Here is a 27402-nt window from a genome sequence, read left to right as displayed (position 1 = left end):
GGTACAATGCCCTTGACCAGCAATCAAACCTGTGACCCTTTGGTCTGCGGGCATATGCTCTAACCACTGAGCAAAACTGGCCAGGGGTGTGTGTGTGTGTGTGTGTGTGTGTGTGTGTGTGTGTGTGTGTGTTTTAAATAAATGCCATTTGCCAGTGTGGGGAAGTCACTTCTATTTCTAGTTTTTTTGAGTATTACCATGAAAGGATGTTGGATACCAAATACGTTTTCTGCACCAAGATGGTCATATCCCCCTTTGTTTTATATACATTGATCTTTGCTATGATGAACTTGCCTTGCATTCCTGGGATAGATCCCATTTTGTTATGGTGTATAATGCTTTTATTTTTTTAATGTATATTTTTTTATTGTTGATAGTATTACAGATGTTTCCCATTTACCCCCCTACCCCCCCCCCCCCCACCTCCTAATGCTTTTAATGTTATTGGATTCAGTTTGCTAATGTTTTGAGGATTTTTGCATTTTTATTCGTAAGAGATATTGGTTTGCATTTTAAAAATGTTTTAAGTGTTTTTTTTTTTTAAAATATATTTTATTGGCTTTTTACAGAGAGTAAGGGAGAGGGATAGAGTTAGAAACATCAACGAGAGAGAAACATCGATCAGCTGCCTCCTGCACACCCCCCACTTGGGATGTGCCTGCAACCAAGGTACATGCCCTTGACAGGAATCAAACCTGGGACCCTTCAATCTGCAGGCCGATGCTCTATCCTCTGAGCCAAACTGGTAAGGGCAGCTTGCAGTTTTCTTGTGGTGTGTTTGGTTTTGGTATCAGGGCAATGCTAGCCTCACAGAGTGAGTTAAGAAGTGTTCCATCTCAAAAGAACTGTTGGTCCAGGGGGAAGCTCGCTACAGACTGATTCATTTGCCTGTCAGCATAACTATTATTGCTCGTCTCACATTCAGTTCTTATAAGTATATATCTAGTGACATATGATCTCGCTCATCTAGGGGAAATGATGAACAACATAGACTGAGGAACAAGAACAGAACCAGAAGCAAGGAGGCATCGATCGGACTATCGGGCCTCAGAGGGAGGATAGGGGAGGGTGGGGGGGAGGGGGAGAATTCAACCAAAGGACCTGTATGCAAGCATATGAGCCTATCCAACGGTTAAGTTCAACAGGGGGTTGGGGCATGCGTGGGGAGAGGGGTGGGATGGGAATGGGGGGATGAGGACAAATATGTGACACCTTAATCAATAAAGAAATTAAAAAACAAAAAAACAAAAAAATTAAAAATAGGGAATTGCTGCTATAAAACATATACATCGCAAAGGACTCATATTCTGCATTTTTCTTAAACCACTTACCATAAAGCCTTCATTTTTTATGATCAACTTGGTGCTGATTTCATGATTTGCAGCCAGAAACAACTGATTTCACAGCATCAGTCAGTCATGAATCTTAAGAACCTAAATTCTGATTCTTAAAGCAGTGCCCAGAGACACAAATGAGATTTCTCTCCACAAAGTGGGACTCCTGTTTGCAGCTTTGATTAAAAGGAACAAAGTTGAGAAATTGAAAAAAAAAAAAAAGAAGTGTTCCATCCCAGTTGATATATATATGTTTTTTATATCCTTTGGGTACAGAGCATATGCAGGTCCCAGAAATTTCTTGCCTGATCCCATAGCTATTAGGACAGGATGACATGTTCTGAGAAGCCTTTTACGTGCCCCTTTCTCAACTTTTTGAAGCAACAGCAGCAACACAAAATAGGAGAGAGCAAGCTTGGAGGCATAGGAAAAATTCTCCATAAGAGGTGGTACTTCAGTTAGTTTTTAAGTGATAGTTAAAAATGATTATGATGTTTTAATAATAATAGGCAAGGCCTCTTGAGTAGTTGGAAATGATACATCTAGATATTTTGGGACAGAAGCCCACCCATCTCTTCCTCGATAGGAAGGCAGAAAAGAGCCAGAATGCTGAGTACTTTCTATTCACTGTAGAAATCTTACAGGACTTAATCTCAGCTCTCCAACTAATTTTTTACTTACTTGTTAGCTATTTATATCCAGAGAGGTCTATTAAATTATTTTCTCTTTACTACCAACCTGCCAATGAATTTGTAAGATCACATAACAGAAGAGTAGACATGTTTGTATTTTCTTATTATGTGTATTTGTTTAATGTAGTCCTTTTTATTTTGTTGCTTGAGGTGTCATATCAAAAAATTTACTGCCAAGGAACTTTTTTCCTGTTTTCCTCTAAGAGTTTTATGGTTTCTGTTCTTACTTTTAAGTCTTTAGTCCATTTAGAGTTAATTTTTGTGAGAGGTGTAGGATAGGGGCCTAGTTTCATTATTTTATATGTGAATACCCAATTTTCTCAGTACTATTTACCGAAGAGATTGTTTTTTTCTCTATTGAGTATTGACACACTTGTCAAATATTAGTTGATTCTGTATGCATTATTTCTGGGCTCTTGATTCTTTTCCATTGGTCCGTGTATCTGTTCTTATGCTAGTACCATACAATTCTGATTAGTATAGTGTCTATTTTATTTAGAGTTAAATTGATCTTTTCACCATCCCCCCACCACCTTTGGCAAGCCCACATAGCTTTATAGAATAGCTTGAAATCAGGAAGTGGGATACCTCCCACTGTTCCTTTCTCGGGATTGCTTTGGCTATTTGGGATTGATTGTGGTTTTCAGAGTAGAGGTCATCCACCTCTTATGTTATTCCTATGCGTTTTGTTTTTGATGGTATTATAAATGGAACCATTATCTTTTTTCAGATAATTGTTAGTGCATAGAAATGCTACTGCTTTTTGTACATTAATTTTGCATCCTGCAACTTTAGTGAATTTGGTTCCACCCAACAGTTTTTTGGTGGAATCTTCAGGATATACTATATGTAAAACCATGTCATCTGCAAACAGAAACAATTTTTATTTCTTCCTTTCCAAGTCTGATGACTTTTATTTCTTCTTCTTGCCTGACAGAACCAAGCAAGGGTAGGGAGGAAGGAGGAATTGTGTACAAATATTATAACAGGGTACTTTTTTTAGCTAAAGGATTTCCTGAGAACTGTACCCTTTCCCCTTGATTACCTTATAACAAACATTTGTTATTCTCAGATAGTTAAATTATATCCAATTTTAAAGGGAAAAATAAAGACCTGAATACTCTACATTAATTCATTTGCAGTTGATTTATATAGGGAATGGTAGTTTTTTATTTCTGATAGGAACATACCTTTTTGAATTTACCCAGCAGAATACAGAAGTGGCTTCAAATGAAAGTTCTTTGAGCAGTGCTTCTCAAACTTTGGTGTTCATCAGAATCACCTGGTCGGATTGTTAAACCATTGACTGCTGGGCTCCACCCCAGAGGTTCAGTCGAGTTTCAGTGGAGGCTCAAAAACGGGCACTCCTAACAAGTTTTCAGGCAATGCTGATGGTCCAGAATCCAAAGGTTTCCTTAAACCAGCGGTTGCCAACCTTTCGGACCTCGGTCCGTGGACCACTGGTTGGTGACTGCTGCTCCAGATAACTTCACTTACAGTGTCAGTTTAGCCCCAACAATCTGATTTTTTACTTGGGGCTTTTCTTATTGTTAATTTCTCTTGAGTTTGATAAAATGAACAAAACCACACATATAAAACTCTTAGTGAACAAAATTTTATTCTAAAAATAGATCTTAGTAACAATGAAATACCCAAAGCTGGTCATCATAATAAAAAGAAATAAGAGGAATTCAATTTAAATGTTTCTTCTGAAAAATACAAAATTATCACTATAATATACTGCCAACTCTCATTTATCTGTATTTGAATTTATTTATTTTAAGGATTACCTAATGAAATTTTTAAATCATTGACTGGATTCTGCCTAATATATACATCTGGATTGCTTTTATTTTCAAATTAAATACATTCTCAAAGAATGCAAACAAAATTGAACATTTGCTTTAAGTAAACGTAATTAGGAAAATAATTAGGAAATGTGCTCTAAAGCAAACTATTGGCTTGTATCACCGTTTCAATTTTTTGCACATAACCAAAAAAAAAAAAACAAAACACAACAACACCTGACTGTACTGAAGTACTGGTATTTAAAAGTAACAAAACAAATTATACAACTTATATACAGAGAAAATTCAACTAAATTATTTCAAACCCAAAGCACAGGGAACTAAAGGCATATACTAGTAACATTTAGTACTTAAAAAGTGGTTTTATATCTTCAAAGTGCTAAAGAAAGAAGTACTCAAGAAAATTCCAGGCCTGTCTACAAAGTTCTGGCTGATTTCAGTACTGAAATATCAAGAACAAAGGGGACAAAACAACTTAAATCTAAAAGGCCCCTATTACTATTAAAGATGAGTTAGTCACATACAAGTCACATACAACTTACCTATCAGCCCATATTTTTTCAAACTAATATAAACACATGCTTTTCATAATATTTCTTCCATACTGCATGTGTTGCATACATCCTGTCATATCCATACTTTGGATAATATTTATCCACATTCATCACATTAACTGGCCGTACTGCAGTGAGCAGAAATGACCCTTTTGTATAAAAATTTGTATATGACATTCTCCATAAAGCAAAAGCTGACCACAAAAGTTATATTTAATTTCTATTAAAGGCAGGTTCATGTTTATTAGGACATCTTAGCTCATTTTTAGACTGTTAGAAATTGGTATGGTTCACTTTGACTGATCTAAGATAGAAGTACTATCTTAGTATGACTAAATACCTCTTTTGTCTTGACCCTGAGTTTTGAGTGCTGGAAATATAAAAAACTGGAAAAGTGAAAACACTCAAAAAAATGTTGGCTAATATTAGTGTCCCCACAGTACTATGCTTTTTCTCTCCATTAACAATACATCTAAAAGTGCCTCCTCTTCAGCAAAAGAAGAGTGGTGGGAAAAATACCCCAATAAGGAATTCCTGTTTTAAAATTATTCCAAAATACATTGGTTTTAATATAAAAATGCAGTTTTCCCAAACTTTTTACAGTGCAGAAAAATATAATATTTTCATCTTACAGGTTTAATAGCTACAGTGGGGCTCTACAATCCTTGACTTGAGGAACAGATTAATCTATAGTTCTGACTAGACAGAGTGCTAAATGTTATTTGGAAATCATGTAAGGGACTTTTATTTTAAAGTTACGTGTGTTTATGCTGCATTAAACATTTCTATATATTGAAAGCAGCTTTAAATATTCACTAAACATATAATTAATAGCTGAATATGAAAAAAGGCAATTTCCAGTGGTGAGGCTATTCTCACAGTAGCAAATAATCTAACTTATTTAATACTCACAATTAAGTCTATAAAACACTATCACGTTAAACACTGCAGTTTGCTGAAATCACAGAGGGAAAAAAGGTAATTATATCAACTGCCATTGAAAACTCAAAAGGAGTTTTTTAAAAAATATACAGGCTAACAGGGTTAAGCCCCAGTAAGGTTTCTGCTTTTATTTGATTTTTTTTTTCTGTGTGTGTGTGTGCGTTTTGTTTCTAAACCAAGTATTGTGCTTTAAAACATAAAATATTGATGCTTTCTAAAGAGACATAAACTAAAATCATGCTTAAGACCTGGTTTACTCATAACATTTCTGCTGTGTGGCATTAGTGAGATATATCCAGCTCTGAGTAGCACTAAGTTCTTTGTGTGAGCAATAAAGACAGTCAACATCCTGAGTGTTGTGACAAGCTCCTATTTGATATGTCTTCCAGGTACTGGCCCTACGTGACCAATGCCACAAGAAAATGCAACAGGACTTGTCTTACATATTTTCTAAAAGTGAATATAACCATTGTATTAACTAACTGTACGCTCCCAATGTTCATTAAAAACCCCAAACAAACCTTTTTTACCTTTAGTAATCATGAGGAATTTTCACATATTTATGTGATACATTGTACATTATGTGCATGACATGTTTATACTATTTTAAAAAAGAGAATATTGGCTTAAACTAATCCATAGGGTTGCATCAATCTTCTTTCCGTTGCTCCTTAGATTTCCTTAAATGATGGCATCATGTTCATCACTGTAATATATCAGAAGTTAAAATTACTTTGTTTTGTATCAAATCTACTTATATATTCATATTTTTAAGTAAAGTAACAATTTCAAGTTTCAGAATCAAAGTGAATTGTGATTCCTTTAAGTAAAAGTACCTGGTGTACTGTAGTGTTTAAGGATGCAAGCGGGGGTTCAGGTGGTCAAACAAGCCTAAACTTAAATCTCTGCTCGGCCTCTTAGGGCTGTGTGCCTTTTCACCAGTTAGCTATTACTGCCTTCTTTAGAAAAGGAAACCACCATATTTCTTGAGCATTTATGTTCCAGATGTTATACTGCAGACATTACATCCATCACTCAGTTGATCCTCATAGTAACTCTGTGCAGAGGATACTTTTATTTACTTTATTCACTACCCCATTCTGCAGGGGGTCAGTAGCTAAGCAGGCACGTGAACACTGGTCTTGACCACTGTGCACTGGGCTGCCTCCTTTATACAAGCACGGGAAGGCACCCTGTTAGTCCGCAGTCAACCAGACGCAAACGAAGGCTGTCTGCCCCAAGCCCCATGTCTCCCTATTTCACTCCACGGTCTCGCCACCCAACTCTAAGAAACATAGGAGCTAACACTTTAATCCGTGTTTTAATCAATTATTACCCAATAAATGAAAACTAGAAATGCTCATTAGTACTGGACATAGAATTTCTTTAATGGGACAAACATGAAGTCCTTATGTAATGTTTTTTTGTTTTTTTTATAACTTCAAAGGAATTACTGGCTTTAAAATGCACTATTTATTTATTTATTTTTTACATAGCACTAAGAAAAATACAGCCCATTAAACTAAAACACAATGCTTTCTCATGCCATAGACTGTAAGATATAGCCTAATTTCAGAGGTGTTAAAATGTGGGGGGGAAAAAAACAAGAAATGTGTACTTGAACTCAACTAAATATGGTATTTTCATTATTAGTTCCTACACGAAGATAAGACCCTTTTAGAGTCCAGCTCTGCTCCTGCCAGCATAGTGCCCTTTGTGGAGTGCGGATTCTGGACTCTGACTTACTCCACAGGGCACGCAGCATCATGTGGTCATGTATGTGTGAGGAAAATTTAGCCCATAAAGCCGAAATTGTGTACTTTGTAGTTAAATCAACTTAAAAGGGAAACTGTACATTGTAATTTAATTGCTTTACTATTTTATTAACCTCAACTATATGAATAAATATTGATACTATAAAAATAAGTGGCTTTTGATTTGCTATCATCAAATGTGCTTTCTCTTTAACTGCTTAAATTTATCAAGAAAACATGATAAATATTTCTAGAAACACTTAGTGCTTTTAAAAATTATTGCAAATTTCAAGGCTCAATCCGTATTTCCCAACTGTCTCTTAAGTGGAAAGTCTGTGTGGGATGCATATGCTTACAACTTAAGAAGAACGAATTTTGGGAAATGATCATCTATTCTATGGTATTTATATACATTAACTTCAGAAGAATGAATTGGTACTTCACATATAACACTCAAAAGAAAAAACCAGAAGGACTTTGTTGGCATAATGAAAGATGGGAGATAATACCTCCAAAAATCCTAAGACCTGTACAATTATATGAAGGGTGAACATGGTTTCGTGATCAGGACTTGATAAAACTCACCTGGAAAATAGTTTTACTACAGATAAAATGATAAAATACATTATGCTAACAACTCATTTGATATAGTAATTTAGCAGGGGAGATGTGCCTGTCAGAAGAATTTCTTCAGTTGCTTTGCCTTTGTCATTGAAAGCAAAAACCATGTTTTTATCAAGTATGTTATTTTAGTGCTACTGACAAACACAAGACATGCTAGGTCAACAGTCATATGAAACCTGATATAGGACTTCTTACAATTAGAGCTATAAGGAAATAGAAAGCGTTGGCTTAACTTGGGTCTCTGATAACAAATGTATGACATTAATAAAGTATATTTTATAGGTATATATATCCATTTGTTGGGGTAAAAAAATTGTAATTAGAAGCTGTACACAAATAATTTACTTTGGGCATAGAGGATTAATGGGAATATAATTTATAAAACTATGAATTTCTAATATCAGAGATGAACATTCCCCTATTACTGACATTTTGTCATGATATTTAAATAAAGAAATACAGAAATAATATTAAAAAGTCCTGGGCAACCAAAACTCACATGGTTCTATACTGAATGCCTCTTCTTGAATAATACATTCTGCATCCAACGTAAAGAATAGATAAAAGTCCCAGTGTTAATGCAATACCACCAACAAAGCTGCCAATATCAAATTTTGATCCTTTATTTTCTTTAGAATTTATAGTTGCTGTGACTAGAAGAAAACAAAACAAAATAGGCTTTAGAGCTTTTAAAAAACATAATAAACTAAAACTTTCTGAATCTCTATATAATTGAACACTGAATTGGGGACAAGGGGGAATCTAAACATAGAACGTTGCTTTCCAGTGTGTCTAGCGAGTTGCCTGGCTTTAGCTTTCTTCATTTTATCTAACACATCTATACTACTAAAAGCCTAGGAGGCGTCTCACCCTCACGGCATCACAAGGTGGCCACCCCCATGTCATCACAAGATCAGGGGAGGGCAGTTGGGGGTGATCAGGCCGGCAGGGGTGGGCAGTTGGGGGCGATTGGGCCAGCAGGGGAGCAGTTAGGCATCAATCAGGCTGGCAGGGGAACGGTTAGGGGGTGATCAGGCTGGCAGGCAGAAGTGGTTAGGGGCAAGCAGGCAGGTGAGCGGTTAGAAGCCAGCAGTCCCCGATCGTGAGAGGGATGTCTGACTGCTGGTTTGGGATCCGGCCTAAACCGGCAGTAGGACATCCCCCAAGGGGTCCCAGATCAGAGAGGGTGCAGGCTGGGCTGAGGGACACCCCCCCCCCCAAGTGCATGAATTTCATGCACTGGGCCTCTAGTCTCTTAATGAAAAACCCCTAGTGCCTGCAACCCCAGTATCTTAAGGTTTTTGATAGCACTGGACTTGGATGGTCTACCAAAACCTCAGTGGCAGCAGCAAGACTTGGGGAGTTTTTATTTTATTTTATGAATCCTCTAAAACAGCGGTCGCCAACCTTTCGGACCTCACGGACCACCAGTTGGCGACCGCTGCTCTAAAGAGTTCATGCCTTAACAAAATATGTCTGGGGAACACAGCTATAATCTGAAACTGGATCCAATCTGAATAAATGTTTCTAAGTGAAATTTCTCCTTTAAATAAATTGGGAATCTAAACTATTTTGTTTTAATCATGACAAGAGCCCAATATATTAAAGTTGATTTCAATACATAAATTGTAGTAATAAAGAAAATAAAATATATAAAAACACATAAAAGAAACTAGAAAGCCTGCTATTTGTTCCGATAAGTGTAATCACTAGCTTTTAAAGAGAACTTCAACATTGGATAACTTAAAAAGAGGAACTTCTTAAGGTTTTTGAATTCACGGTTTCACAGGCATTATATTTTTAAAAAAGGCAAAAATTAAAGTGTGCTGAGACTCTGATACTACATACATGATTATATCTAATACCATCTTAAATAACTTTTTGGCACAAATTAATTAAAAACAAAGTTCACCATGATTTTGAAATCATGTAGATTGAGCCTGCCTAATTCCTTCCTACAATGAGGCAGAGAGTTAAAGGTATGATAAGTTCTCACATCATAAAATGAAATCATTAGTATAAATTACTTATTCACAGATAGGTCTTATTTGGTATGATTATGTTAGAAACCCATTTAAAAAAAAAAAGGGACAAGAGCACTAAGTCAACTCTATTCCTGATCTCTACAACTAATTTATTTAATAGGAAATCATTGTCTAAATTTCTGCATTTATTTTTGCAGGAGAAATAGATCATTTTTAATACATACTTGTTACCGATGAAGAAACAGATGTCGCTGAACTATTGTGGGTTGTGGCCATCGTGGATGTCGACATCTGGGATGTGTGTTGTGAAACACTTGTTATTTTGGGCGTAGGCTTTAAGGTGGTGGAAGTCATATTTGCTGAGACCCCTTGTGTTGTCATCTGAGAAGTTGCTATGGGTTTCACGGTGACAGCTGTCACATTTTTTGAAACTGGAGTTGTTGATGGCTTTGCTGAGGATTTCGAGGTGGCGTTTGTCACTGGGGAAACTGGATTTGTAGATGGTTTCACAGTGCTGATGGAAGACTCATTTTTATTGATGGGAGACACAAATGCAGTATTCCCTGGAAGGATATAAAAACAACATTAAAAGAGCAGAAGGGAGGGGAAGAAAGGCAGAGCGAGGAAGGAAGCGTACGATGTCAACTTTCCCACTGCAGGCTTCCAATCCTTAAGTAGGCCGGGCTGGCAGAAAGAAGAAATTCCAACTTTGAATCAGTGTAGAGTTTTATTAGTTTGGTATTATTCTGGAAATGAGAGACATGCTACTGAATACAACTCATTCAGCAAAGTGGACACACTATGGATAATACCTTGGCTAGTGTAAGGTGGAGGGTGGAGCTGCCAGGAAAGGGGCATATGCAACACATAGTTGTTGATGCTTAGTGTTATGGGTTGAACTGTGTCCCCCTCAAATTCATATGCTGAAGTCCTAACCTTAGGATCGGACCTTATTTGGAGACAGGATCTTTACCAGGCAATCAAGTTAAAAAGATGTCATTAGGATGGTCCTTATAAATGGGGAAGTGGGGGTTAAGAAACTGGTGCCCATATCAAATGGGGAAATCTGGAAGTAGACACACACACAGGAAGAAGACCATGTGATGATGAAGGCAGAGATCAGGGGATGCTTCCATAAGCCAAGGAACACCCAAGATGCCCAGCAAACCACCAGAACTAGGCAAGGGGCACAGAGGAGATTCTCTCAGGGCCCTCGGGGGAAGCCGCCCTGCCGACAGTCCAGCTCCAGCGCTGCAGACAACACATTCCTGTGGTGTAAGCCACCTGGCTTGTGGCCCTTTGCTGTGGCAGCCCTAGGAAACCAGTCCGCTCAGGTTCGGTTTTTCATTTCTTACAGACATGTCTCTCGGCAGCTGTACTCCCTAGTGGTTGTGCTGAGCTGGTTCCCTTTACAGATCTTTGAAACGAATCACTGTGAGATGAAGTAAGTCAGCCAATACTTGCCAAATCATTGCCAAAATGTGTTTAGATAAAACTTGAAGTCACCTATAGATTTCAGTTAGACAATTTCTCAATCTTAACCCCTGGTTTCAACGAACCATCACAGGAAAACGAAAGGGCTGTAATGAAGTATCTGTGCACCATCCTTCCCCATAGTGCAGGGTTCAGGAGGAAAAGAGGAACAAGATAAAGAATGTACGCCTGGACCTGAGTGATGTTTTGTCGCTGCTGTGAAAATACTCAAAACGGTCCAATCAGCTCTCCACTTCTGTTTTGTGATGAGAACTATTCTCTGTACACAATTTTCTATGGTAGAACGAGAGCTTCCATTTATTGAGCTCTTCTCTTTATCAAATGCTGGTGATGTTTTCCAGGCATGGTGGGTACAAGCTCAAGCTCTGGATCAGCTCAGCTGGGTTACCACAGACAGGTTACTTAACCTGAGATCCACTCTCCTTCCCCATCTACTTAGGAAAGGGAAGTCACAAATATTTGGAAGAATTAACTGAGATCATTTGTGTTGAGCACTTGAGTACAGTGCCTGCTAGAGGACATGAACAATGAATGTTCCGTTTTATTAACCTTTTGCACTCGGATGTCGAGTGTGACTCAACACGGTTAGCATTAGAATAAAGGAATCGAGAAAAAAGCAAGCGAGTGCAAAGGGTTAAATACTAGAGGCCTAGTGCATGAATTTGTGTACGGGTGGGGTCCCTCCGCCTGGTCAGGAATCGGGGCTGATCAGGGCAGGAGGCTGGGGAGGGACCAAAGGAGGGGTTCCAGGGTGTGTCCGGCCCATCTCGCCCAGTCCTGATTGGCCGGATCCCAGCAGCAAGCTAACCTACTGGTCCAGAGCATCTGCCCCCTGGTGGTCAGTGCACATCATAGCGACTGGTCCACCGGTCAACTGTCAGCCCCCTGGTGGTCAGTCAGTGCACGTCACAGCAAGCGGTTGAGCAGCCTTAGCATATTACGCTTTGATTGGTTGAATGGATGACTGGACACGTGACACTTAGCGTATTAGGCTTTTATTATATAGGACATCTCTCTTACAGAGCAACACTGTACAGTTCCCTATAGAAAGCTGAAGAGTAGGCATGGTCAGATCTCCTCTTTCTATGGTTGTCATCACTGGAATAACATCATATCTGAATAACATTATATTGAAGAGGATGCTGTTGGGGATATTTTCAGTTCATCGATGTAAATATCCAAAAAGAAAAAAAGTGCCACCCCAGGACTTTTCCTATTAACGCCAGCTGGCCACCTTCTTCTTACAGCAAGGCCAGGGCACTCTGTAAGCAGCCTGTTGTTTTTTTCCTAGTACCAAGTAAAAGTACTCATCCTTTCCAAAGTGTGAATTTATGCCAACTGTCTTTGTATAACTCTGCTGTGTTGAAATAACTTTCCTTATTCTTATAACCTCGTGTCCAAAAATATTTAAGTGTCACTTTCCCCTTGAACCTAAATGTTTCAAACTTAAGGATGACAATTTGTTTTCAGCAGGGCATCAAATACACACTTAGTTCAAAGTTGAAAATACATATCCAATTTAAAAATTTTTTCAGTTATTTAAAAATGACATAGTAGTAGCTTTATATTTCCTATTACAGTTGTCAAAAATACTGAGCTATTTAAGGCACGGACCATAAATTTCTGATGCCAGAGTTATTTTAAAGTCTGTGATTCTAAGCACAGCAGTCTGCAGCTTGAGGAAATTTAAAAAAATAACTAGCTCAGTGCATGGCTCTGAGAATATTTTTAAACACTGAGAACCTCGTTCCTATAGAGAAACTAAACACTAGTGCAATCCCCAAAATGTTCATTATTTAGAAAGCAAAGAGGCCACTGCACAATGTCAATGGACTCATTCCAAAAATTCTTCTGAATTCAAATTACCTGAGGACCAAAAATCTATAGAATTGAAAAAATTGCAGATTAAAAAAAAATAACCGAATAAGGAAACGAGGCTTTTGAAAAAAGTATCCTTATAGAGAACTGTCCATTTTCTGAAAATCAAATATATTTTACAAGCTCCTAAATTTATTTTATTTTATTTTTTATATATATTTTATTGCTTTTTTACAGAGAGGAAGGGAGAGGGATAGAGAGCTAGAAACATCGATCAGAGAGAAACATCGATCAGCCGCCTCCCGCACACTCCCTACTGGGTATATGCCCGCAACCAAGGTACATGTCCTTGACGGGAATCGAGCCCGGGACCCTTGAGTTCGCAGGCCGACGCTCTATCCACTAAGCCAAAGCGCTTAGGCACAAGCTCCTAAATTTATAAATTAAAAAATTAATATCCCCCAAAGGAAAAATAACTATATATGAACACAGAAAAATAACTGGGGTGCTTTAAATAAGTTATAGTATATCGGCAATGCATTTTATTTCCACATTTTAGTTACACTATTATTTGCTTAAACTAAATCTTATTAATATAAACAGGATGTTTGTTTACTCTGGAAAGAACTGAAAGAGGTATTTTCAAAGTAATTATCTGCCTTAAGGACAGTGAGAACTAAAAACTGTGGGACACAGTCCGGATTTGTTAAAGGAAATTCAGTCTGATATTCCCAGGGCTGTACGGAATAAAGTGGCTGAGCAGCGAGGGTCAAAAGCAGGAAGGCTTTTCAAGGCGGTCAGACGGCCACGAGACAAGGCCTGAGTTGGCTGGGGCTATGAGACAATGTCCAGGCTTTGTTAAGTTTTTGCCATAGGTTTCATTCCTTCTATTCCATACCCACACTTAGTAACCCTGGCTAATTACCAAAAGAACATGAATCACAGTCACAAGGGCATCGGGCATGGCCGGTATTATTTTCTCTCTGTTCCTGCTCAAAACCTTCCAAGCCTCTCATCCTGACCATCCTCACTCTCCATGCAACAGAATCCACTATTTGCTATGTTTACAAACACACTCCAGTTAGCCTGGCTTCTCACTACTCAAGAACCAGCCGTGATCACTCCTCCCAACACTTGTTTAGTACCTACTCCATTGCAAGAACTACGCTTGCAGGCTCTGAAGACACAGAAAAGATGCAATCCTTACCTGAAGGAGGTCATGGGCTAGTAAGGAAGACAGGAAACAATACCATTACAATATGCTGTGTCAGACACCAGTTCCATTTTCACCTCAGGAATCTCCCTTTTTACTGAAGGCCGATTTATTTTTCATTTTTCTGTACTCTTAATTGTATCATTATTACCATTAAAACTGATAACTTGCTTGATCTTTTCAAGGGCATTACCTGGTTAATAACTGCAACAACTGAATCTTGTATTTTCATTTTGCTCTACAAAAGTACCAGGCGCAGTTTTAGAAGAATTTTATTTTTATTTTTTTTTTTTTGCATTTGTTCCAGACTGTGTAAGGAACTACAGGGAAGACCAAAGACCTGTCTAAACTCTTCACCATGACAGAACGGCCCATGTCTCCTCGGCTGCTTAATGCTCTGCCACTTCTGTCTGCCCCAAGAGGTCTAACTACTGACCTTTATCCTGGCATGAAGTTCATTTTTATGTTTCTTTATTGCTTTTTCATATTAATTCCTCTGCCTGAAATGTTTTCCACACATTCTCAGTCTGGTGAAATCCTATTAATGTTCAAGGCCACGTCTAGAAGTCACATTAAAGTTTTATTAAATGTACTAAACAGGTCACTTAAAATACAAAGATTATCAGACTGGATTAAGAAGAAAACATGAACTTTTTACAAGTGATATATCTCAAACATAAGATCCAGAAAAGCTGAAAAGTACTGAAAGTAAAAATATAGAAGTTATATGACAAAATTACTGATCTGGAAAAAGGTGATGAGTGGTTCTGGTTCGAGATGGTGGTGTAGGAAGATACTACACTCACCTCCTTCCATTGATACACCAAATCTATAGCCACAATATGGTGAATTGTGGGGAAAAACAACCCTCAAAAACTAGCTGGACCAAACATTTGCATTACAGGGATCTCAGAAAGAGAAGAAAGGGGCAGAAAAATTATTGGAAGAAATAATGGCTAAAAACTTCCCTACCCAGGGAGGAACAGGCATCCAGATACAGAAAGCTTAGAGTTCCAAAAAAGATGAACCCAGAGAGACCTACACAAAGACACAATGTAATTAATGTGTCAAAGGTTAAACACAAGGAGAGAAACTTAAAAGCACCAAGAGAAAAACAACCTGTTTTATACAAACTTTCCCCTCTTCCCCATTTCCCTGGCAGTAATACTATCAGCAGATTTTTCAGCAGAAACTTTGCTGGCCAGAAAGAAATGGCATGATACATTTAAAGTGCTGAAAGAAAAACTTCCAACCAGAATACTCTACCTGGCAAAGTTGTTCAGAATTAACGAAGAGATAGTTTTCCAGAAAAGCATAAGCTAAAGGAGTTCATTACCACTAGACTGGCCTTACAAGAAGTGTTCAAAGACTTTTTTTTAAATATATTTTTATTGATTTCAGAGAGGAAGGGAGAGGAAGAGAGAGAGAGAAACATCAATGATGAGAGGGAATCATTGATTGGCTACCTCCTGCGTGTTGGACTGAAACCGAAATCCAGGCATGTGTCCTTGACTGCAATCGAACCTGGGACCCTTCGGTCCACAGGTTGATGCTCTATCCACTAATAACCTAATATTGTAAAGGTGATGGTTTAATCACTTATAAATCTAGTATGAAAGTTAGAAAACAAAACTAGTAAAAATGTAAACACAATAATTAGTTGAGAATTACAAAAGATAAAAAGATGTAACATCAAAAACAAAATGTGGGGGCAGTGGAGAGTAAAAAATGCAGAGCTTTAGAATACATGCAAACTTAACTTGTTATCAACTTTGAATAGATGGTTTAAATATAGGTTGTTATATGTAAATCTCATAGTAACCAAAAAACAAAAACCTATAGTAGATAAAAGATAAAGGAATCTAAGCATACCATTAAAGAATGTTACCAAATCACAGCAACATGAGAAGAAAAAAAGGAAGAGAGGAATTACAAAACAACATAATGGCAAAAAGTCCATAGCAATCATCAACAATTACATTAAATGTAAACGACTAAATTTTTTCATCAGAGTGATTGAATGAATTGAAAAAAAAAAAAAAGGCCCATCCATACTCTCCCTACTTCAGATGTAAGGAAGGACACACACAGACTGAAAATAAGGGGATGGAAAAAGATATTCCACATTAAATGGAAACCAAAAGAAGAGAGTAGCTAAACTTATATCAGACAAAACAGACTGTAAAACAAAGACTGTAATAAGAGACAAAGATGGGTATTACATAATGATAAAGGGATCAATCTAACAAAAAGATATAACATTTGTGTATATTTATACACCCAACATAGGAGCACCTAAATATATAAAGCAAATATTAACAGACCTAAATAGAAAAATAGACAGCAATACAATCTCTGTAAAGGTAATTAATATCTCACTTGTATCAATGGATAGATCACCCAGACCAAAAAAAATCAATAAGGAAATATCGGCCTTAAACCATGTTAGATGATGGACTTAAAATATAAAAATTTCATACAAAAGTAACAAAATACACATTCTTCTCAAGTATTCATGAACATTCTTTAGGCTAGATGATATATTAGGTCACAAAACAAGCCTTAAATTTAGAAGATTGAAATCATATCTAGCATATTTTCTGTATATGTTATGAAACTACAGATTAATTGTAAGAAGAAAACTGGAAAATCCACCAGTATGTGGAGATTAAACAACATGCTCCTGAACAGCCAATTGGTCAACAAAGAAATAAAAAAATACCTTGAAGCAAATGAAAATGGAAATAGAGCATACCAAACATTCAAAGAAGTAATGTCAATGCTCCTCAAACTCTTTCAAAAGTTGAAGAGGAAGAAATGCCTCCGAACTTATTTCACGAGGCTAGCATTACTCAGATATCAAAACCAGACAGAATACCACACCAAAAAAGAAAAATTACAGCAAATATCATTGATGCACATGAACTTCCACAGAATACTGGCAAACCAAATTCAGCAGCACATTAAAAGAATCATTCACCATGATCAAGTGGGACTTATTCCAGGATGTAAGAATGGTTCAACATCCACAAATCAATCAATGTTATATATTACATTAAGACAATGAAGGATTAAAAGCACGTGATCATCTCAATAGGTGGAAAAAATTCAACCTCAATTTATGATAAAAATTCTCAACAAAATAGGTATAGAAGGAAGATATCTCAACATAATAAAGGATACATATGACAAACCCAAAGCTAATATACTGAATGGTAAAAAGCTGAAAGCTTTTCCTCTAAGATCAATAATACAAAAAGATGCCCACTATCACCATTTCTATTCAACATAGTATTGTAAACCCGAGCCACAGCAACCAAAGAAAAAGAAGTAAAACTCTCACCATTTGCACAGCACCTGATAAAAAACTATCAGAACTGCCCTAGCCAGTTTGCTCAGTGGATAGAGCATCAGCCTGTGGACCGAAGGGTCCTGGGTTCAATTCCGGTCAAGGGCACATACCTTGGTTGCAGGCTCCTCCCCGACCTGGGCCCTGGTCAGGGTTCGTGCAGGAGGCAACCAATCGATGTGTTTCTCTCACATCGATGTTTTTATCTTTCCCTCTCTCTTCCACTCACCCTAAAAATCAATGGAAAAATATCCTCAGGTGAGGATTAACAAATAAACAAACAAAAAACAAAAAACAGAAAAAGAACATTAGAACTAACAATTTAATTCAGTAAAGTTGAAGGATACAAAATCAATATACAGAAATATGTTGCCTTTCCATACACCAATAATGAATGATGAGGAGAAATTAAGAAAACAATCCCATTTACAATTGCATAAAAAAGCAAAAAATACCTAGAAATTTAACCATAGAGGTGAAAGACCGGTACTCTGAAAATGATAAAACTCTGAAGAAAGAAATTGAAGAGTGTACAAATAAATGAAAGGATATACCATGCTCATAGATTGGAAAGATTAATATTGCTAAAATGTTCTTACTACCTAAAGCAATATACAGATTCAACGCAATCCCTATCAAAATACCAATGACATTCTTCTCCGAACTTGAACAAGTAATTCTAAAATTTTTATGGAACCACAGAAGACCCTAAATAGCCAAAGAAACCTTGAGAGAGAACAAAGTGGGAGATATTACACTCACTATACTACAAAGCTACAATAATCAAAACAGTACAGCACTGGCATAAAAACAGATATATAGAAACAGGTGTGTAGAGCAATGAAAGAGAATAAATATGGTCAGTTAATCTGAGACAAAGTAGGCAGAGGATATACAATTGGGTAACGACAGTCTTTTCAATAAGTGGTGGTGGGAAAACTGTACAGATACCGTATTTTCCGGCGTATAAGACGACTGGGCGTATAATATTTTCCTGGGTTAAAAAGTCATTTTATATGCCGGAAAATACAGTATATTGGACTATACTGATGGGATTAGATATAATGGATTAGATATATTGGACTACTGTATTTTCCGGCGTATAAAATGACTTTTTAACCCAGGAAAATCTTATACACCCAGTCGTCTTATATGCCGGAAAATACGGTACATGCAAAAAATTGAAACTGGATCACTTTCTTACACCACATCCTATCTAATAAAGAGGGAATATGCTAATTGACCCTTATGCCATCGAAAAGATGGTGGCGCCCACAGCCAATATGCTAATTACTGCCCCGCCCTCAAAGATGGCAGTGCCCACAGCCAATCAAGAGGGAATATGCTAATTGACTTTCACACCCTCAAAGATGGCAGCACCCACAGCCACAAGATGTTGGCGCCCAGTCCCCTCAGCCCCGCCAGTCTTGCCGCGCACCTACCTCCAGAGTCCCCCAGTCCCCTCAGCCCCCCAGCTGCCCAGGGTCGGCCCGAGGTGCAGGCAAGCCTCGGATGGCGGCTGCCCAGCCACCCAGGGTTGCCTGAGGCTCAGGTAACCAGGGCTGGCTGAGGCTTGCGCTGCCAGCAGTGGCAGCAGCAGAGGTGTGATGGGGGCATAGCCTTCCCCTGATCGCCAGGTCGCCTCCCGCATGTGAGGGCTCCTGGACTGTGAGAGGGGGCAGGCCAGGCTGAGGGACACCCCCCACTTCAGTGCATGAATTTTTATGCACCGGGCCTCTAGTCCTATATAATAAAAGCCTAATATGTAATATGCAAATCGACCGACCGGCAGAATGGCGGAACGTCAGGTCGCTATGACGTGCACTGACCATGCTCAACGCAGGAGCTGCCCCCAGGTCAGCCAAGGCGGGTGCCAGTGGGGGCCTCCCGATTGCCCCACAGAGGGAGGTGACAGGCAGCGGCGGCGGGTGGCGGGGCTGGCGAGCAGGTGGCGCCAGGCCGGCCAAGGCAGGTGCCAGCGGGGGCCCCCCTGATCACCCCACTGGTCGCCTGTAGAGGGAGGTGACCAGCAGCGACGGCAGCAAGGGGTGGGCCGGTAAGTGGGCAGCGTCAGGCCAGTCAAGGCGGGTGCCCCTGCCTGTCGCCCCACAGATCGGCCCTGATCGCCAGCCAGGCCTAGGGACCCTACCCGTACATGAATTTCGTGCACCGGGCCTCTAGTACCAAAATAAACAACAACAAAAATGGATTAAAGTCTTAAATATAAGACCTGAAACCATAAAACTAGAAGAAAAAATAAGGAGTAAACTCTTTGATCAATCCGTCTTAGCAATTTCTTTTTAAATAGGTCTCTTTGGCCAAGGGCAACAAAAGAAAAAAGCAAATGGGACTACTCAAACGAAAATGTTTTTGCACAGTGAAGGAAACCATCAACAAACCTTAGAAACTGTGATGGACACTTCCTGTGGGTCCCTCCAGATCCCTCCCTCTCTTGTCCCGCCCGCTCTCTGACCTGGGAAAGAGCCATTTCGAATTGCACTGATACGCTCCCTTGCCACCTAGGCTTCTGGTTTGGTTCGGCCAAAGAGAAAGCATCATTTGTTAATGCTTTATGTTCCTCATTTTTATTAGCTTGTATAACTAACTTAACTGGAAACACGGTGTATTTTACTGTTCGGCATTAGATCCAACCAGGAACAAGTTCACAGTCTCAAGTCCAGTCCTGTGTGCACTAAAGCTATCCGTCTGTCCACATGCTGTTTATTTAATCAATATTTAAACAGTCTTCATTCTGAGCCAGACACTGTTCTAAATGTCTTAAAAATACTCCAATTTTCATAATTACCCTAGGAGGCAGCTGCTATGGTCCCTTGCATTTTACAGATGAAACTGAGTCACGGAGCGGTTAACTTGAGCACAAACTAGTAAGGGGAAGAGCCAAGATTTGAACTTAGGCAGTCTGGCCACCACGCTGAAAAGCTTTGGTTGGGATGGGTGAGTGAGTGTGTCCTTGCCCCACCGTTGACCTTCACTAAGAATAAGCTGGTCATGGATTTTAGGTAGAAAAAATAACAACATAAACATTCTCAGAATTACTCTTAAGTCTTTAGTAAACCTCAGCTGGGCATGTAACAAACACTCTTCATGTTCCATGTTCCACAGACCTACGTACAGAAAACACCACCGGTCCGTCTGCATTGTAAAACACACATAACACAGGAACAACTTCTCATCTCCTGAAAGATTTCCTTTTCCCCGGCAGCGCTGTAACGTGTGAGAGAACAGGTCTGAAATATTTGGAAATAACATCGTTAGAACTGTAACTGCAGCCTCCAAAGGCTGTGCAGGTGGTGCTGTCAGTCGGTGGCAGAAGATCCATGGCCCAGCCATGGAGAATAAGCGTGCGTAATGTGCAGCTGCCACAGAAGAATTTGGTCATTAACGAGCTCAAAGCACCACAACAAAGGGATATTCAGTCAGCAAAAACAGAGTCTGCTCCAATGTCAGCAGAAAGAAATCCCTAGAAAGGACAACTGTGCAGGTTAGTATCCACTAGTACATAATTTCAATTCATTGTGTAGAGGCACTAGGAAATGTAATATTTACCATTGCATATTTTTTCTTGCCCAGCAGAAGAAAAATATAAATTTTGATATTAAAAATATATACTTTATTAAATGCTAGAAATGGGACCAGAGTCAAGACGGGGTTTGCTCCTCACAACTGTGACTCAGGAGGTAAGGTAAATGCCCTACATTGCTCACTGTCAGATGGAGTGGAAGCAGACCTTAACACAGGCCATCCGACTTCTCCGGAACGGACGATCTTTTCACTGCTTTGGTCCTTTTTCCTGATGAGAATCCATCCTAATTCCAGAGCCTGCTGCATTTACTTTAGGTACTAATTTTATCACTGACTCTCTTCATTGCACTAAAATCACCTTCAATAAACAAATGTACATACATAATACCAAAAGCTGAAGCTAAAACAAGAGATTATTAGATTTTTTGTTGTTGTTGAAGATACTTTTCCATTGCTTTTCAGAGAGAGTGGAAGAGAGAGAGAGAGAAATGAAGGAGGGAGGGAGGGAGAAATGGGAGGGGGGTAAGAGAGAGAGAGAAACGGATGTGAGAAAACACATCGACTGGTTGCCTCCCAAATGTGCCCCAACCAGGGGCAGGGGATGAACCTGCAACCCAGGTACGTGCCCTTGACCAGGAATCGAACCCGCAACCCTTTGGTGCATGGGCCAACACTCTAACCACTGTGCAACAATGGCCAGGGCAGATTTTTTAAAATTTAAATTTAAAAATCAAGAGCTTCATATAATTTTTATTAAGCAATACTGAAGACTTACAAAAGGTACAAAGAATAATACAAGCATCTGTGTTCTCACCAACGTGATTAAGAAATCAAACTTTGCCAATTAAGAAATCCCCAAAAGGTGTGCTCCTCCCCAATTGTAATTCTGTCAAGAAGAACTACTATCCTGAGTTTATTATAAAATTCATTCTATTTTTACTTCACACCATTTCTAAGCAGTATAGTCCTGTTTGTCACATGTTTAAATTTTATATAACTAGCATCATGTTATAGGTACTTTTCTGTTCCTGCTTTTTGTACTCAACATTACATTAACGAATTTCATTCATGTTAACATCGACTCCTCTATGCATTTCACTCATTCCTCATTGTTTTTAAGTTTCTTTAATACTGAGACTTATGTTCACTCATTCCTCATAGTATTTAAATTTCTCCAATACTGAGAATTATGTTTGGAAATGTTTTCTGTTTCTATGAGACCGATTGCATGCAATGACTAGCTCAAATACCTTTCTGAATAATCTACCCAGAACACAGCTGAAAGGCAAAACACTGTCTACACGCAGGCTCTTTAGTTGTAAGAGATCCATCCCCTTGTGCCCTCATGCAAAACCCTAGCAACTACTGACCCAGCAATTCCACTTCTAAGAATCTAGCTAAATGCTAGCTCAAGTTGGTAAAGGTATGTATGTACGTTCACTGCAGCACTGTTTAGAAGAGTAACAATATCCACGAATGGGGGGCCCGGTCAAGGAAATTATGCACATCCATATTAGGAAACATAACACAAACATGGAAATGAATCAGACAGAGCTATGCATACTGTGGGGGTTTTAAAATATGCCCACAAATTCTTTGAGATTCCTCCCTTCAAAAGCTGAAGTCTAATTCCACTTCCCTTGTAAGTTAGAATCTTGCTTTTAACAGAATGCGGCAAAAGTAATGGTGTGTGACTTCTGAGGCTAGGTCATAAAAAAGCCAGCTTCTATCTGCCTCTCCACCATCTAGGCATCTCCAGGAATGCTCGCTCTGGGGGAAGCCTGCCACCATGCTGTGAGGATACGCAAGCAGCCGCATCCTACATCAGGGGAGGAACTGAAGCCGCCAACAGCCAGCCTATCATTATGTTAGTTCACCTCCGAAGTGAGTCCCCTTCAGCCTCGCTCAAGCCTTCATGACTGCAACCTCAAATCTGACCTGAGCTGAGTCACTACTTAACTCCTAGTCCACAGGAACAGTGAGATAATAAATAAACCACTAAGTTCTGTTATGTAGCATAACCAATAAGGTCCTAAGACAAAAAGATCAATAGTCCGTATTCCAGTCAAAAATGTCAACTTGTAGAACGTTGGGCATCTGCCTATTTTGGATATTCATACCAGCAAACAGTGATTATATCTAGGGAGTTTGGGGAAGAGAAAGGGAGGGGACAGAGTCTTTTTATTTTGTTTTATATGTTTTTGCATTGCTTGAAAGATTAAGTGCATCCATTATTAACTTCCAATGAAGATAAAAACCAATAAAGATTAAAAAAAATATCTCACCCTTTGTAAAAGCAAAGAACAAAATTACCTTAATTTTAGACACATTGCTACCAAGTTCTATTGTGTGGTTTCCTAGTTGACTGCTGATTAAAAGCTGTAAATTGAGGGAGGAGTGAGCTATTAGAGGGAGGCATATTGCCAGTACAAAGACATGACAGTTGAGTCTGTTAGAAACAGGAGACAGAAGCTAAAATAAACCATCTGAAGCCACTCAAGCGCAGAAACAACGACTGCTATGTATCTAGAAGCCTCTGAGGGTGTAACTACCTCACAGGACTATAATTATAAAAAGCAATCCTATATATAAAAGGCTAATATGCAAATCGACTGAACAGCGGAATGACTGGTGACTATGAGCTGCCCCCTGGTGGTCAGTGTGCTCCCACAGGGGGAGCGTCGCTCAGCCAGAAGCCCTAAGCTGGGCTCATGGCTGGCGAGCGCAGTGGCGATGGCGGGAACTTCTAAGGATGTCCTACTGATGGCTACCGGACTGCGAGAGGGCACAGGCCGGGCTGAGGGACTCTGCTCTCCTGTGTGCACAAATTTTGTGCACCGGGCCTCTAGTATTTATATAGCAGTAAGTAGTTTACAAAGTATTCCACATACAGAATTTTATTTTATCCCATAATAAACCTTGAGGTATATAGAAGTATTTTTACTGCCATTTTACTGATTTGGAAACAAACCCAGGGAGTGGAGCCAGGGCACAAAAACACCCAGAATTCCATTCTAAAAATTCAAACTTGATTATATAATAACGCCAGTTATCTGATACCAAAAAGAGAGAGGGTGAAGCTTATAGATGTGGGTCATGACATGCTACAGCCAGAATGAGTGCTCCCTCCACGACACCCAACTCTGCGTGACTGTAGGGTCAGAAGCAACCTTTCCAGAAACAGTCTTGGTACAAGGCAAACACATGTTCTTCTCAGGGGGCTAAGGGAAATGCTGGAGGCGGCAGGAAGTCATTGTTGAAAAAGTCGAAGTGGGAATGCAGAAAATTCTAATTTGTGTCAATTTCTATTCTCCAGTTAACAGCATATGTCTAATTATCTGTCAATCACTTGAGATTCTGAAGAGGTCACCAGGTACATTAGAAAGAAAGGCAGGGCCCTAGCCAGTTTTGCTCAGTGGATAGCATGTTGGCCTGAGGACTGAAGGGTCCCGGGTTCAATTCCAGTCAAGGTCATGTACCTTGGTTGCAGGCTCAATTCCTGGAACTCGTCAGGGTGCGTACCGATGTCTCTCTCTCTCTCTCTGTCTCTCTCTCTCTCTCTCTGTCTCTCTCTCTCTCTGTCTCTCTGTCTCTCTCTCTCTCTCTCTGTCTCTCTCTCTCTCTCTCTCTCTCTCTCTGTCTCTCCCAGTCCCTTGCACTCTCTCTAAAAAACAGGTCAATGGAAAAATATCCTCGGGTGTGGATTAACAAAATAAAATTTTTTTTTTAAATGCCCAAATCGTATGGCTCAGTGGTTGAGTGTCCACCCACGAACCAGGAGGTCACGATTCGATTCCAGGTCAGGGCACACATCCAGATTGCAGGCTCGATCCCCAGTAGGGGGCATAAGGAAGCAAACAATCAATGATTTTCTCTCATCATTGATGCATTTATCCCTCTCTCGCTCTCCCTTCCTCTCTCTGAAATTAATAAAAATATATTTTAAAAAAGAAAGGCAGGGTCAACCAGTCCTGTCCTTAAATGGTTACAAAGTCACTTTCTTTCTGTACAACTTTTCCTCATCTCTAAAATAGGGAAAACAATAATTTATTCATTTGGTTATTTTGTGGAATTCAATAACAAGGGTGAAACACCTATTTAATGCTTGGCAACAGCATTATGTTCAGCAGTGGTTACCATGGTTACCACCACTACCATCATTTTACAACAGGGTAAACGTGCAAAGATGGCCTGGGCCTTCTTTCCAGCACAGACCGGTTCCTTCCCCCACACCTTTCTTCACGTCTCCAATGACATGCCTGTTTTTCCTCACTCCACCTCTGAAGGTCACATCCACTCAGACCTAGTTCATGCTAGTTCCTCTAAGACTTCCCAAAATGAAAGTAACCTCTCCTTCTTGAGTGTTCACTTATGTTTTTTTGCACTTTTATCACTACACTTAGCATACTGGTCTTTCATAATAGCTGTTTTTGTTTTTATTACCTTTCCAATTCAATTATAAGCACCCTAAGGGCAGTATCTATGTCCAGCTAATTCTCCGCAACTCCCGTAGTACCTGGCAAACTCCCAAAACACATTAAGTTCAAAATGAACCTTTGCTGAGTGAATATAGCAAAAAAATATCAGAGGCTTATATAGCAGAATTATCACTAAACTTCAATAGGAAGATCAGCAGGGTTTTTGTAACTTTGAATCTAACTATAGTAACCTATTAGAACTCTGATTTCTCCACTTCTGACTACTGTACTTGGATCATTATTAACAGTAATAGTTAACATGTACATAGCACTTAATATGTGACATGCACTGTTTTAAGTTCTTTATATATACTAATATTTACTCATTGCATCCTCACACAACGCTGTAAAGTAGTACTAGGAGTAAACTAAGGCACAAAGATTATTTTTTAGATATATTTTTATTGATTTCAGAGAGGAAGGGGGAGAGATAGAAAAATCAATGATAAGAGAGAATCATTAATCAACTGCCTCCTGCACGCACCCCTACTGGGGATTGAGCCAGCAACCCGGGCATGTACCCTTGATCAGAATCGAACCCGGGACCCTTCAGTCTGCAGGCCGACGCTCTATCCACTGAGCCTAACCAGCTAGGGCTAGGCACAGAGATTCACATCATAGTCCCTCCAACTGTATAAGAGAAAGAAAGGCCAATGAAAATGCAAATCAGTCAAAATAGGAGCCAACAATTTTTAGAAGTTATAATGGCCAAAAAAAATTGATTAAGCATTGCAACACTCTACACAGTTTACCTCAATCAGTCTTCACAAAACCCTGTGGGGGTTGGAATCAGTTGTATGTTTCACTTTCCATTCTTTCCCTATTCATATTTTAGTGGATATTAATGTCTATGCTTTCTCCCCCAAAGTAAAAGAAGTTTTACTATCTATCATCTATAATCAATTTCCACCGTTCTCCGGGAACACTTAGTTACCTTCAGCTAATTAGTGTAAAAGTTAAGTAGAATTATCTCCCTGACTGTGGAGCCTTAGATTTGCATAGGAACTTACTTTGCCGGAGGTCAACTGCATTGCAACTAATCAGTAGATTGACAAAGCATGTATAACAAGTGTTTTTAAAATAAAACATTTTCTAAATAAAACCCTTGAGTGGAAAATTACCTGGGATCAATTTCTTTACTGTAACTTATCTCCACGTAATGAGGTTGCTATATAAGTTTTAACAATCTCGAGGAAGTTATAAAAATTGTCTTTGACTTCATACTAGAAAATCCCAGAAAGGTTACAAACAAATAAGGTATGCAAGGATTTTGGTATGCCTTTCGTTGCTATTAACAGTGAAAGCAAATTTACTTAGTAGAATATGAAAGATAACGATTGAATAAGCATGTGGCTTAATGTTAAAAAGGCTGTTTGATTCCCCACTTACTGTTCAAAATCCATGACTGGCTATTACATTCACAATTAGAAAACTTCTACTTGATTTGGTGACATCCCAACTACCACAGAATATCGAAATAACCAACTGATGTAAGTGCCCTGACACAAAACTGAATAGCCAGTTGTGGATAAAATTTTGTATCTGGGCATATACATCAGTTATTGGATATTCTATTGTAGTAGGGACGTCACTTTAAATCAAAAGCTAGATATGATTAAGCTTAGTGAGGAAGGCATGTCAAAAGCGGAGACAGGCCAAAAACTAGGCCTCTTGCACTAGTTAGCCTAATTGTGACTGCAAAGGAAAAGTTCTTTAAGGAAATTAAAGTGCTACTCCAGTGAGCACACAAATGATAAGAAACTGAAACAGACTATTGCTGATATGGACAAAGTTTTAGTGGTCTGGACAGAGGA

The 27402-nt window shown here is 39.0% G+C and overlaps 1 protein-coding gene across 1 annotated transcript in view; it reads right to left on the bottom strand.

Moving 5' to 3' along the window:
• Nucleotides 1-3625: 3625 nt before the first annotated feature.
• Nucleotides 3626-27402, bottom strand: part of TMEM123 (transmembrane protein 123) — a 46380-nt gene continuing 22603 nt past the window's right edge. Inside the window, exons 2-4 of the mRNA XM_054724569.1 lie at nucleotides 9918-10256; nucleotides 8208-8361; nucleotides 3626-6036 (exon numbers count right to left, since the gene is read on the bottom strand). Coding sequence (XP_054580544.1) covers nucleotides 6012-6036; nucleotides 8208-8361; nucleotides 9918-10256 — 518 coding nt within the window. The 3' untranslated portion in view covers nucleotides 3626-6011. The remainder of the gene's footprint in view (nucleotides 6037-8207; nucleotides 8362-9917; nucleotides 10257-27402) is intronic.

The sequence above is a fragment of the Eptesicus fuscus genome, chromosome 13, assembly GCF_027574615.1.
Source record: "Eptesicus fuscus isolate TK198812 chromosome 13, DD_ASM_mEF_20220401, whole genome shotgun sequence".
NCBI lineage: Eukaryota > Metazoa > Chordata > Mammalia > Chiroptera > Vespertilionidae > Eptesicus > Eptesicus fuscus.
The sequence above is the reverse complement of the archived record's forward strand: the minus strand, read 5'-3'. Positions and strand labels throughout refer to the sequence as shown.